General features: G+C 38.2%; 3 protein-coding genes across 3 annotated transcripts; all 3 read right to left on the reverse strand.

Moving 5' to 3' along the window:
- Positions 1–4,408: 4,408 nt before the first annotated feature.
- Positions 4,409–5,140, reverse strand: LOC117116186 (thrombospondin type-1 domain-containing protein 7A-like). Its single transcript, XM_033260185.1, has one exon. The coding sequence runs from the start codon at positions 5,138–5,140 to the stop codon at positions 4,409–4,411; it is 732 nt and encodes a 243-aa protein (XP_033116076.1).
- On the reverse strand, positions 5,137–5,790 carry LOC117116187 (thrombospondin type-1 domain-containing protein 7A-like). Its single transcript, XM_033260186.1, has one exon. It carries the CDS (start codon positions 5,788–5,790, stop codon positions 5,137–5,139), a length of 654 nt encoding a protein of 217 aa, XP_033116077.1.
- A 418-nt stretch (positions 5,791–6,208) lies between these two features.
- Positions 6,209–8,690, reverse strand: LOC117116188 (neurogenic locus notch homolog protein 1-like). Its single transcript, XM_033260187.1, has 2 exons — positions 6,766–8,690; positions 6,209–6,217 (listed from the first exon to the last, which is right to left on the reverse strand). The coding sequence occupies exons 1-2, from the start codon at positions 8,665–8,667 to the stop codon at positions 6,209–6,211; spliced, it is 1,911 nt and encodes a 636-aa protein (XP_033116078.1). The 5' UTR covers positions 8,668–8,690.
- Positions 8,691–14,111: the final 5,421 nt, after the last annotated feature.

Here is a 14,111-nt window from a genome sequence, read left to right on the forward strand (position 1 = left end):
CCCCTTTTCGGGCGAACCCCCCTGTTTTCTAGCGAACCCCCTCAAATTTTTTAATGAATCCCACTCGGACGGAATGTCTGTTTTTAACTTACCCAGCATTAAATCAACATTTAGCGCCTAATTCATTATTTGGTCACCCGTTTTTAAATTCTAGACTGCGATACAAGCCTTCATTCATATCTTAGCTTCAGAAGTTCGGAGATTTAAATTGAACGCAACTCAGGCAAACCATGAATTTACGATGGCTCACATATAAGGATGGCGAACATCGATAAAAACCCGGCTCCCGTCTCAACTTTGACTGGCCTTTACCTGAATGTTTGTAAGAAATGTACCAACCGGTAACGAAACCGGTCGCCGTCTACCTAGAGTAAATGGCGCCACTAAACGAAGCTAAAGTTTTGCGACTTAATCCACCAAATGCAGCTAAAGTTTTGCGACTTAATCACCTGATTCTGGATTGTGTGGTTAGTAAATTCCATAGCCATACTGTCCACAGCGCACACTAACCTATTTGCTGATGGAGCATTTTTGGAAAATTGATTCCTTTTTTCCATCCCAAACAAAATATTATTAATAAGTCAACATGGTCCATCTCAGTCAACATAGCCAGTCACAAAATTAGGAAGGTTGTTTTCAACAACAGACACACACACACACAACAGAACGGAGTGCGTCAAAACGAGTGTTAATTTTTAGTGATAAAGAATTACGAAACGTCGTAGAATAACTGACTTTTTTCGTCCACTGTGGCAAAGAAGAAAACGACAGATAGTCCTTTAAGATGGGTTATTTTCACAAAAACGTGATGCAATAATGAAAAAATTATTATTATTGTTCATTTTAAATTTTCTCCTATTCTTTCTTCCTCTGCTTCTTCCATATTTTCGTTTAAATTTAATTTGTTATACTAAATACATATTTATGCATAATATTTCTATGTATATATATATAAATTTATATCATTTTAATACAGATTTACATATTTTCTGTAATCTAGAAATAGGTTTATGTATACTTTGTGTCTGTATTTAACATGTTTCAATCTTTTGCTTTATTTAAATATCAATTATTATCATAAATTTTAATGATTACATTATTTCATATAGTATTTTAAATAAATTTATAAACATTTTTTTTAATATTTAAATATAAACTATGAAAGTAAATACACGTAGATTAGATCAATAAAAATGGACATATTAGGCCTAGTAATCTTTATCTATTCATTAACACGATTAACATTTTCAATATTCTAATCAATTTTTATATAGCCGGAGTTATTTTCGACCCAGACAAACATTTGCTAAAAAGGTACACTTTCTCCATGAAAAGGCTTCTTCTATGAATGGAATGACCTGTTCGAAGCACGAACTCCTGTAAACCAAACCAAGTACCGTTACGATGTTTAGTCGTACGGGAAATCCACTCACGAAATATTTTCTAATTTTATTATATTACCACCTTTTTATTACATAGATCTTTTTCAAAACATAACTGCTTTTATAAAATTATATAGACCCATTAAACACAAAAACTGCTCTGTCTTCGGGGGCTTTGCGCCCGACCCCGCCGGGGCCCTTAGGCAGGACTCTGGACCCCACGCCCAGAGAACCCCCCCCCCCTTGAAATGACCTGGCTACGGGCCTGATATATTTGAAAATGATATTTAGAAGTCTATTCGATATTATTGTCTTCATACCATAATACTTGAATGTGATATTTAATTTGTCTACATAATTTCATTTATGCTAAAGTTATCTAGGCCTATATACTTTTCTTAATTTTTCTTGATGTTTCTTTAATTTCTTTTCACTTTCTCCATTATATTCATTTTCTTTTCTTTTTTATTTCTTTTCCCTTTCCAGTTTTTCCTTTCCGTTCTTCCTTTTCCTACCTTTAATTTTCTTTTCCGTTTCTTTCCCTTTCAATATTTACATATGTTTATATATCATTTGAAAATGATAATTAGCCATCTCATAGACACGACGTCTATTCGATATTAGTGTCTTCACACCATTAATTTTAATATTTGATTTATGTTTATATAATTTCATTCATGCTAAAACTAGCTTTAATATAAATGATGTTTAATATCTGCATCATCTCTCTCCCTCTGCACTTGCTCTCAGACCATATAAAGCAGTTATTTACTTATTTTTTTAAATTTTCATTACTTTCGATTGATTACCAATTTGTTATTCCTTAACAGTTTTCTATTATTTTTTTAAATTTCCATTTCTTTCATGTACCTTTCTTAATTGGCAATCATTCTGAAATCCAAAGTGGTAGTTGTCGGACTTCTTTCTAAATGGTGCTACGTCACTGCCATAGGCAGGTCTCAATATGATTATGAGATGTTGATGATTGAATGATATCCCTAATTATACATATACACAATCTTGATTCACAGTGCTGGTAGTTTACATATGTAAATATGAAAAAACAATTTGGCCGCCATCTTCATATCCAATATGGCAGCCATCTTGAAATTCAATATGGCGGCCTTCTGACATAATTTCTGATATCTGCATGATACTCCCGGATATCAAAAACACGAGTAGAGATCTTTGACAGTGCTAGGTGTTGTAGATATGACGATATTTACAACATTATCAATAATTAATTTGGCGGCCATCTTGAAATAGTATGGCAGCAATCTTGAAATTCAGTGGTGGCATTCTGACATAATTTCTGATGGCTGCATGATAGTCCTTGATATCGAAAACATGGGAAACGGTCTTTGATTGACAGTGCTAGGTGCTTTAGATAAGATATTGACAAAAATAGCAATAATTTGGCGGCCATCTTGAAATCCAATATGGCGGCGCCATCTGACATAATTTCTGATGATTGCATGACACTCCCTGATATTGAAAACATGGGTAATGATCTTCAGTTGGAGTGATATGTGCTGTAAATATGAATACATAGGCTAAAATTAATTATTTTGGCGGCCATATTAAATTTCAAGATGGCGGCCATTTTGAAATTTAATATAGTGGTCTTCTGACATAATTTCTGATGGCTGCATGGTAGTCTCTGATATCTAAAAACATGGGCAACGGTCTTTGATTGACAGTGCTATGTACTGTAGATATGAATATTGACAAAAATATCATTAATCTGGCGGCCATTTTGAAATCTAATACAGCGGCGCCATCTGACATAATTTCTGATGATTGCATGACACTCCCTGATATTGAAACATATGTAGTGATCTTCATTTGGCAATGACATGTGCTGTAGATATGAATATATTTACTAAAATCGAATATTTTGGCGGCCATATTGGATTTCAAGATGGTGGCCACTAGGAGGCGTTATTTTTTGGGGTCTATTCTTTTTTTTTTTATTGATCTTTAGGTGTCATAGTATCACTGTGGGAAGTTTCATGCTTTCTTCCAGAAGTGCACGATTCTACCTGAAATTCAACCTTAGCCGCTCTACTACAGTGTCTTGTGATGTTGTGTGGTGTGGTGTCGTGTGATGTGATGTGGTGTGGTATGATGTAATGGTGTGATGATTGATGTGATGTGTGGTGTGATGTGATATTATGTGATGTGGTGTTATGTGATGTGATATGACTGATGTGTGGTGTGGTGTGATGTGATGATATTTGATGTGATATGACTGATGCGATAACATGTTGTGGGATGTGATGTGATGTGGTAGATGCCATGTGATTTTATGTGATACGATATAATAGGCCTATACAACATGATGTGATGTTATGTGATATGAAATGATATAATATAATATCATATTATATCATTTCATATCACATAACATGATGTGATGTTGTATGTGATATGAAATGATGTAATATGATATTGTTAAAATAACAATAATTATAATAATTTATTGTATAGCATTTTATATTGTATAGTTTCTATTTACGATACGATACGATACGATATTCTTTATTGTCATTTGAACAACAGGGTACAAATGAAATTCAAGTGATTGATCAAGGTACAATTTCAGAGAGGAATAAAGAAAAAAGCAAACTAACAAAGAACTCCAAAGAGACATGTTCAAATAACTTAAATCTAATGAATCATATTGAATTTATTGAATCTTAATGAATCTTATTGAATCTTATTTTTGTAATTAATTATAGCAATTCATTTTATTATGCTATGATGATTGTATAAAATATACCAGAATATAATATTGATATTTCTCACACTGTCATTTCAATTCCAATCGCTGTATGAATGTTAAAGCATAAAAAAAAAACAAAAAAAAAACAGCAACATGTAGATGTACCTGCATACATACAGACAAAATATCACCAGATTATTGATATTTCTCACACTGTCATTTCAATCTAATCGTTGTATAAATGTAAAAGCATTTAAGAGAGAAGAAAAGAAAAAAAAGCAACATGTAGATTGCTCTTTATTTACCTGCATAAAAAATACAGACATATCACCAACACACAGGTAACGAGCACAGCAAAAAAACCAAATGATCCAACTACCCATTTTGGAACCAGAAGTTTGGACTTTAGTGTGTCTGCACACAAACGCTCATCGGTTAACGACCCACTACATTGTTTTCCAGAACATTTTGGGTACATATTAACGTCACGTGATCTAACTTGGAGCGTTGCATTTTTACATGACGACCAATCACTCCATTCACTATGACTGCAGTCGACATTTTCGCATTCACAGCAATCACCACTAAACCCTTCTTGGCAGCTGCATGTGTCCTCTTGTAGTTTCATGGTTCCGCTGTTGTTGCAGAACTGGTTGCAGGGTGTTTGATCAGTAAGCTTATTGGGGCAGACGACTCCACCACAGGCGTGTTCCTTAGTAACATTACGTGTTCTGAACTGTTTTCCGAGAGGTCCGCATTTTTTAGAACACGCTGACCATTCGCTCCAAGCATCCATGACACAATCTTGTATCTTGCATTCGCAACAGGTACCACTGTATCCAATTGGACAATCGCAACGATTTTCGATAAGTTTCCCACTATTAAAACAAAATGTATTACACGACTGCTCCTCTGACAAAGAAGAAGGAAACATAGTCTGCCCACCACAAGCCGACGACCTGTCGATGTCACGTGTTCTAAATTGTTTCCCTAGCGGACCACAACTATGTGAGCAAGATGACCACTGGTTCATGAACTCATCGCACAGTCTTGTACCTTAATATCACAACACTGACCTCTGAATCCATCTGGACAACTGCAATTGTTTTCATGATCAACTAAGCGGCCCCCGTTACTGCAAATTCTATTACACGGTTGTTGTGCTGTTAGTGGAAATGAACACTTGGCTCCTCCACATTCTTGAAACTTATCTACATTACGTGTTCTGAATCTCGTTCCAAGAGCACCACACCTTTCCGAACACGTTGACCATTCGCTCCATGCATTCAAGACACAGTCTTGTATTTTGCATTCACAACAAGTGCCATTGTATCCGATTGGACAATCGCAACGACTTTCGCTAATTGTTCCTCCATTCAAACAAGCTTGATTACACGCCTGGTCTTCTGACAATAAAGAAGGGAGAATTGTCTGTCCGCATTCAGACCGCTTTTCTAACATTTCACGTATTCTAAATCGTTTTCCTAGTGGACCACACGTATGGGAACAAGATGACCACTGGCCCCATGGAATCAATGCACAGTCCTGTGTCCTAATCTCACAACACTGACCAGTGAAGCCATCTGAACATCTGCAGCTTTTCTCTGAAACAATCAAACTGCCACCGTTGTAGCACGTTCGATTACATGGCTGTTGCTCTGAAAGGATAGATGAACATGCCATTCCACCACACTCCTGTCTCTTATACACATCTAGATGTGTATAAGAGACAGATGATATTGTGATAATAACAATAATTATAATAATTTATTGTATAGCATTTTATATTGTATAGTTTCTATTTTTGTAATTAATTATAGCAATTCATTTTATTATGCTATGATGATTGTATAAAATATACCAGAATATAATATTGATATTTCTCACACTGTCATTTCAATTCCAATCGCTGTATGAATGTTAAAGCATAAAAAAAAAAAAAAAAAAAAAAAAAAAAGCAACATCAGTTTGTGAACTACAGTATAAGATCTCTCTATATTCTGGACAAACAGGAATCTTTAAGAAAATATTCATTGATGTAACTCAATAGGGGTTTTTCACTTCATAAAAAACCTTTGTGAAAAACTATAAATGGACTTCCTCATAAATTCTTGAAAAGACAGAAGACAATTATTCACAAAAAGTGCGCTTGCACTGCAATACCAAGGTTGTCGTAATAGTTTTTTCAAACAGTATTGTAACAAACTCTCAATTTATTCATTGAGGAGATTTTATAAAGTTGATCAAAGCATAGAACAATAAAAATTCATGCAATAGGAACAAAGTAATATGCATTTGACTTTGTCACTGCACTTTGCAAATCTTTTATTTACTAAATTACCTTGTATGCACTTGTCTTTTCACAGGATATATATATATATATATATATATATATATATATGTAATTAAAACGGAACAGTAGAGAAAATCCGATCAGAATGACAAAATAAACTAAGTATCCACTGGAAGGAATCCCAATATCTGCAGACGGATCCGTTTCGGCCTTCCAGGCCTCATCAGTGCAGCTGGGGTATAGACCCAAACAAAATGTTTGACCAGTTTAGGTAGGGCCCAAAGCAGTCCCACGACCACTAATGATTACAGAGCCAAACCAAGGCAATAAGTATACACAGCCCAGGTGTGAATGCAAAATCTAACTTGGAGCGTTGCATTTTTACATGACGACCAATCACTCCATTCACTATGACTGCAGTCGACATTTTCGCATTCACAGCAATCACCACTAAACCCTTCTTGGCAGCTGCATGTGTCCTCTTGTTGTTTCATGGTTCCGCTGTTGTTGCAGAACTGGTTGCAGGGTGTTTGATCAGTAAGCTTATTGGGGCAGACGACTCCACCACAGGCGTGTTCCTTAATAACATTACGTGTTCTGAACTGTTTTCCGAGAGGTCCGCATTTTTTAGAACACGCTGACCATTCGCTCCAAGCATCCATGACACAATCTTGTATCTTGCATTCGCAACAGGTACCACTGTATCCAATTGGACAATCGCAACGATTTTCGATAAGTTTCCCACTATTCAAACAAAATGTATTACATGACTGCTCCTCTGACAAAAAAGAAGGAAACATAGTCTGCCCACCACAAGCCGACGACCTGTCGATGTCACGTGTTCTAAATTGTTTCCCTAGCGGACCACAACTATGTGAGCAAGATGACCACTGGTTCCATGAACTCATCGCACAGTCTTGTACCTTAATATCACAACACTGACCTCTGAATCCATCTGGACAACTGCAATTGTTTTCATGATCAACTAAGCGGCCCCCGTTGCTGCAAATTCTATTACACGGTTGTTGTGCTGTTAGTGGAAACGAACACTTGGCTCCTCCACATTCTTGAAACTTATCTACATTACGTGTTCTGAATCTCGTTCCAAGAGCGCCACACCTTTCCGAACACGTTGACCATTCGCTCCATGCATTCAAGACACAGTCTTGTATTTTGCATTCACAACAAGTGCCATTGTATCCGATTGGACAATCGCAACGACTTTCGCTAATTGTTCCTCCATTCAAACAAGCTTGATTACACGCCTGGTCTTCTGACAATAAAGAAGGGAGAATTGTCTGTCCGCATTCAGACCGCTTTTCTAACATTTCACGTATTCTAAATCGTTTTCCTAGTGGACCACACGTATGGGAACAAGATGACCACTGGCCCCATGGAATCAATGCACAGTCCTGTGTCCTAATCTCACAACACTGACCAGTGAAGCCATCTGAACATCTGCAGGTTTTCTCTGAAACAATCAAACTGCCACCGTTGTAGCACGTTCGATTACATGGCTGTTGCTCTGAAAGGATAGATGAACATGCCATTCCACCACACTCTGGTGACTGTAGGATATCTCGAATTCTAAACCGTGTTCCTGAAGGTCCACACGTTTGCGAACACAGTGACCATTCACTCCATTCGCTCAGTTCACAATGTTTTATCTCACACTCACAGCATTGCCCGCTATATCCAGATGGACATTTGCAGCTATTATTTTCGATTGAACCACCGTTGTAGCACTTTCGACCACATGATTGTTCTTCTGTCAGTGACGATGTACATTCACTACCTCCACATTCAGGAGCCTGTACTATTTTGCGAATTCGGAATTGTGTTCCATGAGGACCACATGCGTGTGAGCACGTTGACCAACCATTCCACTCGGTCATGCTGCAGTTTTGTATTGTACATTCACAGCACGTACCAGTGAATCCATTTAAACAGTTACAGTAACCTAATTCATCCATTGGGGTACCACCATTTGAGCACATTAAATTGCATCTCTCTTCTTCGGAATTATTTCCATGACACTCAATACCTCCATCTTTAGCTTGTAGCGAATACGATCGAATTCTATATTGTGTTCCATTTGTTCCACATTCGTGAGAACAATCACTCCATTGATTCCAATTTTGCCATTCACAATCAACTGGAGACCGAGAATGTATTTTTCTACCTACGAAATAACCTCCATAATAACCTCCAAATAGAAAAACCAAACATACTACCGCCGCTAGAGCTACAACATGTTTGACGTCCATCTTTTACGGTGGTGGAAATACAAAATAAATGTATACAGACATTCAGTAAAGCCATCCTACTGTTTGTTCATGTAGAATCCAGGAAATAGAATTCATGTAATTGTTTGTTTATTATGAATGCAAAAGTGATTAATAGCCTATAGGTTGGATGTTTTCAATACTTTCAGGCCAATCACTGGCTCACTGCGGCTCCAAGTAGGGTATTGACAAACTGCGAGTCAGAGAGGCATGCGATTCATACAAGCCGAGGCAGGGCGATGTATAGCTGCATTATTGTACCATAAGTGCGAGGCACCCTAAAAAACGTAAAATTCATAAGTGACAATAGAAATATTTTGATATAAATTATGATGTTCATCTGACCTTCTTCTTCGAGTAATTCTAAAATCAAACCATTTCTATTTTAGTGCATCGTCACGTGTGAGGAAGCATATGCAAATACCAGGGAACAGTGAAATTAATTTCACTGTTCCCTGGTAAATACCAAATGGACAGGGCCCAGCCTCTAAAAGCTAATGTTACTGAGGGCAAAATTTAGGAATTTTAAAAGTTAATTTTATAGATCTATATGCCTCGCTCCCCCCCCCAAAAAAAAACCCGGCCCCAGTGCTTCGAACTGGCTCCACTCCCATACTTACGCCACTGTTTTGAGGCGCGGCGTTAATATATCTAAGAAAAGCGTATTCCATAATACTTTTTTTCTCCCGTAAAAATCCCGGCATTCTTCTTGCAACCTCAATACAGCTGCTATTAAACCACTGGTAGGAAGAGTTCCATGGCATCCTTCTTGCAGCCTCTTTACTACAGAGATGCTATTAAACCAATCCAGGAATGTGACGGCGGTATGAGTCGTGTCTAGCAAATTCTGGCGAGCGCGGGTATGAAGAGTTCGAGCATGCAGGCTCTCTACAACTGATATTTAACCACGGGTATGAAGAGTTCCATGTTCAACCAAAACATTAAAGAATAGCAGACTGGAGGATGGGGAATGAGAGTTTAACACTCATCTGGCTCTAGCCGTTGGGAAGAAACCCCTCTCTCACTAGACTTGGTTTCTGCGTCAAATTATTCTAGTAAAAAATAATTTTGTCCGAGCGTTGCCCTTACCTTATTTTATCAGTACTACAAACTGCAAATATTTACAATGTTACGTGAATTTAAAAAAAAAAAAAAAATAAATAAATAAAAATCCACACCATAATAACTATCTACCGTAAAACCTTGAATTGAAGCCCAGTGGGCTTAATCTCGAGATGAAATTATGCTCGAAAAGGAGCCCATGGGCTTCTTTTCTAAATAGCATAGGCTTCTTTTCGAGATAGTACAGTACATACACACATGTGCATGAATTTCAGAAAACAAAGTAAAATTAAAGCTTGGTTTATACTTAGGTGGCAGTTTATACATTAGTTTAATGCCAGTTAAATACACTCCATAATACAGATTGATGTTACATTAACCTTATTTATTATTTAATTGTACAAATTCACAAAATTTACAGCATTCATTTTGAAAAGAAGCCCCCACCCCTCTTTACTTTGCAAAAAGAAAGCCTATCCCGAAAAGTAGCACATCTCGAAAAGAAGCCCATCCAAAGTTCGCAAAAAAAAATATAAATAAAGGGACCAGGTGGGCCAGACATCTTCTGTAATCATCAAGTCTTGGGAAAAATGAATATAGGCCTAAGACTTGAATTGGATGGGATCCAGACCCCTCCACCGAAAAGTCTTGAAATGTGGGTGCTGATGGAGTGGGGGAGGTGGTGAAGTAGGGGATCGATGATCAGTTGAGGTGCGCTAATTTGCAAAATAAGTTGAATGTAGGTGATTTTTAACTTCTCGACAGTGATTTTGTGGGGGGATGGGGTGCGACTGGCTGGAGGGGGCGGGGGGACGGTGGTGCGCGAGCAATTTTTTGGGGGGCTTGCGCCCCAGCGCACCCCCTAGATACGCCACTGTCCGAAGAATTTTACTTTCTACATGTCGGGAACTGCACTTTCCTGCATTCTAAGGGGTCTGTTAATGACTTTAAACTTCAAAGTCCAATGTATAACCTTCCAATCACGTTTCTAGATTTTCGAGTAATGCAAATTGGCTTGTCATAGGTGAAGCACCAGGCTTTGTTTTAAAGAGAAGACATCCTGATAAAATCACGAGTTTCCCGGACCGCAAAAGTGAGGGTTCTCCTTCCTGATCCTCCCCACCGACCCCATAGGCGCAACCTTCGATAAAGTTGTGCCGAATACTGTCGAAAAATATATCGATTCTTTTCTTCTGGAAAGACTCATTAGCTTCTCTCAAGCGAAATGCATTTTCGAGCAGGAATGGCGCCAGGCTTTGCCCGTCGGGGGGGGGGGCGAGGTCCCCGACGAGGTGTCAGATTTCCCGGACGAAAGCAAAGTGGGCGTGGTCGCTCAAAACGTCCCGTAAGTGGACCTGGGGGCGAAGCCCACGAAAATTTCGACAACTTAGGTGTTTCGAAGTCTTATTTAATCGATTTTAGAGTCTACTAGGCCTAATATGTGAAAAAATACATATAATATTTTTTCTCCCCGACGAATTGTGCTTTTTCTCCCCGACGGGGGGGGGGAGCTCTCCCCCCCGCTGGCGCCACCCCTGTTTTCGAGCACAACAAGGAACGCATGATGGGCAATGAATCCACAATCAGAATCCAAGAGGTGAAGTACCGGTACAGTGCCATGGATGTGAAGTAGAACATTCCGAGCATTGTGCGATGGCATCGAGTAATATCAGGGAATAACGCCCGGGGGTGGTTTAAGGGTAAGGTACATGCCCCCCCCCCCACCAAAAAAAATGAAAATCAGCAGTTCTGTCGTTTGGCTACTAGGATTAAAGTTATTCTGCTATTTATAGATACTTCTAAAAGTTGCTCTATATTATTTACGGTTTGGGATTTAATTTATGCGTCGAGCAGATAAATTTTTAAGTTGGTAGCGTACCATCAGGAGCGCATCCAGAATTTTTCAAAAGGTGTGGAGTGGTGAGGGGTTGGGGGCGCACACATCATATTCAGAATAGATGAGTGAGTAGCGCTAATTCAAAATATGCATTGAAATTTTAAAATTTAGTGGCAGAAGTGGTGGGGGGAGGGGGAAGAAGACACGTGCCTCCCGTTTTCCCTACTGAATCAGCCCCTGACCACTGTTATTATAAATTAAAGATTGGAAGGGCAGACAATGAAAATGTAACGCACAGAATTTTGCAAAAATCAGAAACGATTTTAATGAAATTCTGTTGTAGGTTTAAAAATGTGGACCTTTTAAATTCGGTAGGTGACGGGCTTTTTCTGCACCTTCTGGACCCACTGTCTACAGGCTTGCAACACTGACATATTTTATATACAAATCCAGCAGACATAATCCACGTAATAACTACTTTTTCTTTAATAATCTGATCGTATATATAGCAATGAATATTTCTTTTTCTGCTTAGAATGCACACCCATACCGCAATATGTACTTCGAATTATGAAACTTCCAATTTATCAACAAACATGATGGCGGCTAGTGAAACAACAATTACAGGTTCGTGGCAGATCCATAATATTTTGCGAGTGGCAATGAAGGGCCAGCGGTTCGAAGGCCGGGATTCAATGGTCGAGAGAAGAAGTAGTTTAAATAAAAGTAATTTTATTCGATAACAATTTATCGTGTATACGATAAGAAGAAAATTTTGACAAATCAATTCAAATGACGTCATAATCATGGAAAACGGTAAAATCGTTGTAATTACTACGATTTCATCGTTTTTCTATGATTATGACGACATTTTAAAGTCAGGCTCAGGAGGAAAAAATTGATATGTTGTAGAACTGATTTTCCTAAGACAAAAAAAGTTGTTTGATAAAAAACTGGGAAACTGTGAATAAGATACAGATTTTTAAATATTTAAAAGATGGGAAAAGGGGCTTTTTTTACACCTTATTTCCACTAGTTTTTAAATATTCAAAAAACTTCTCTTATTTCTTTAATCTTCCATATGAACAATTGATTTTTAACTTTTTATCGTTAACCTTGCAAGTATAAACAGGCCTTTAGAGTGTTCCATTAAGCTCGGTTTCCATAGAATCGCTCACCCTATCTGCGACAGTCGCCGACAGTCGTCTGGGAAGTTGAACCTGGTTCAAATTTGCCGAGCAATGAATCGGGTGGCTTCCCGATTGCGTCAGGGCATCTAGCAATGCACCCTGATTCGTCTGCAACGCAATCGGCAAAGTTGAACCGGTTCAACCTTCACGACAATCGGTGACTGTTGCCGATAGGGTGAGCGATTCTACGGAAACCTTGCTTTACCTATTGTTGGGATCCAGGAGGCTGTCCTCTCTGGCGGTTTTAGCCATTTTATTCTCTTATCCAAATAATTATTTTACAGAAACCTTCAACTTTGCCACCCACTGATTCCGCAACTGATTTGCAATTAATTGGTATAACCTACTGTACACGTTTGTTGTGTGGCATGAAATAGGTCAGTGGCGGCTATAGGATATATTTTCTAGGGGTGAGAGGCCAAGCTGTCCGACAAAGGGGTTAATGAGATGAGTGTGTGTGTGTGTGGTGGGGGGGGGGGGGGCTTAAGTCCACGCTGCCTCCCCCGGCGTCGCCACTGTAATGAACACTGTGCTACAAACAAATATGCAAACCAAATTGTATAAGCAACTCATTATACCTTATAACAATTAAATGATAAAGTTATCTCCTTTTAGACTTCAAACTTTGATCACGTTCAATGAGACTTTCACTCTGAATCTGTAGTCACTGTGCAAGTAATATAATGTGTAAACGAGCATAAGTAAGTTATTATACATTACAACAATAAAGTTATATCTTGAATCCTAACTAATTTTAATGCTTTAAACCTGCTTATACAGAATTACAAGAGGTCTGACTGTCAATGTATCATTGAAATTGAAACGAACTACTACCGCCAACAAGAGGGCGCCCTTAAGAATGCTAAATATCTGATAGGGCACCCCCTACCTAATGGTAAAGTTTCGCTTTTTGCTTCGTGTATGCTGCCGCTACCTTACTTATTTATCCTGCATATCCTAAGTTGGACGCTATAGCATCCCTGATCCACGGAAGGAAGTTCTTTCTGTTGCCCTTATGCTTGTGTTAACTTTCATCGTTTATTTGACCGTCCTTTACCTCTCTTTCCCTCAATTCTGCCTTCTGTAAAATGTCTTCTCTTGGCAATTGTGATGTTTGATGTGACCAAAGTATTTTAATTTGAGTTTGAAATTAAGTGTATTAGCCAGTTTTCATCAGTGCCCAATTGTTCGCTTATCGATTAATTTGATCTGTGTTTCCTCCACGAAACGCCCATTACTCTTTGGTAACACTTCATCTCAAAACATATATGGTAGCCTTCACCTTTTCACTTAGAATCCAGGACTCACATCCATATATAGCTGTAGGGAATAGGCCT

Source organism: Anneissia japonica, unplaced genomic scaffold (genome assembly GCF_011630105.1).
Source record: "Anneissia japonica isolate Jap-2015-1 unplaced genomic scaffold, ASM1163010v1 scaffold287999_len110186_cov111, whole genome shotgun sequence".
Taxonomy (NCBI): Eukaryota; Metazoa; Echinodermata; class Crinoidea; order Comatulida; family Comatulidae; genus Anneissia; species Anneissia japonica.

Bases quoted from the DNA above. Each gene is read 5' to 3' on its own strand.
- LOC117116186 (XM_033260185.1), bottom strand. From the start codon at position 5,140: ATGAACCAGTGGTCATCTTGCTCACATAGTTGTGGTCCGCTAGGGAAA.
- LOC117116188 (XM_033260187.1), bottom strand. From the start codon at position 8,667: ATGGACGTCAAACATGTTGTAGCTCTAGCGGCGGTAGTATGTTTGGTT.
- LOC117116187 (XM_033260186.1), bottom strand. From the start codon at position 5,790: ATGGCATGTTCATCTATCCTTTCAGAGCAACAGCCATGTAATCGAACG.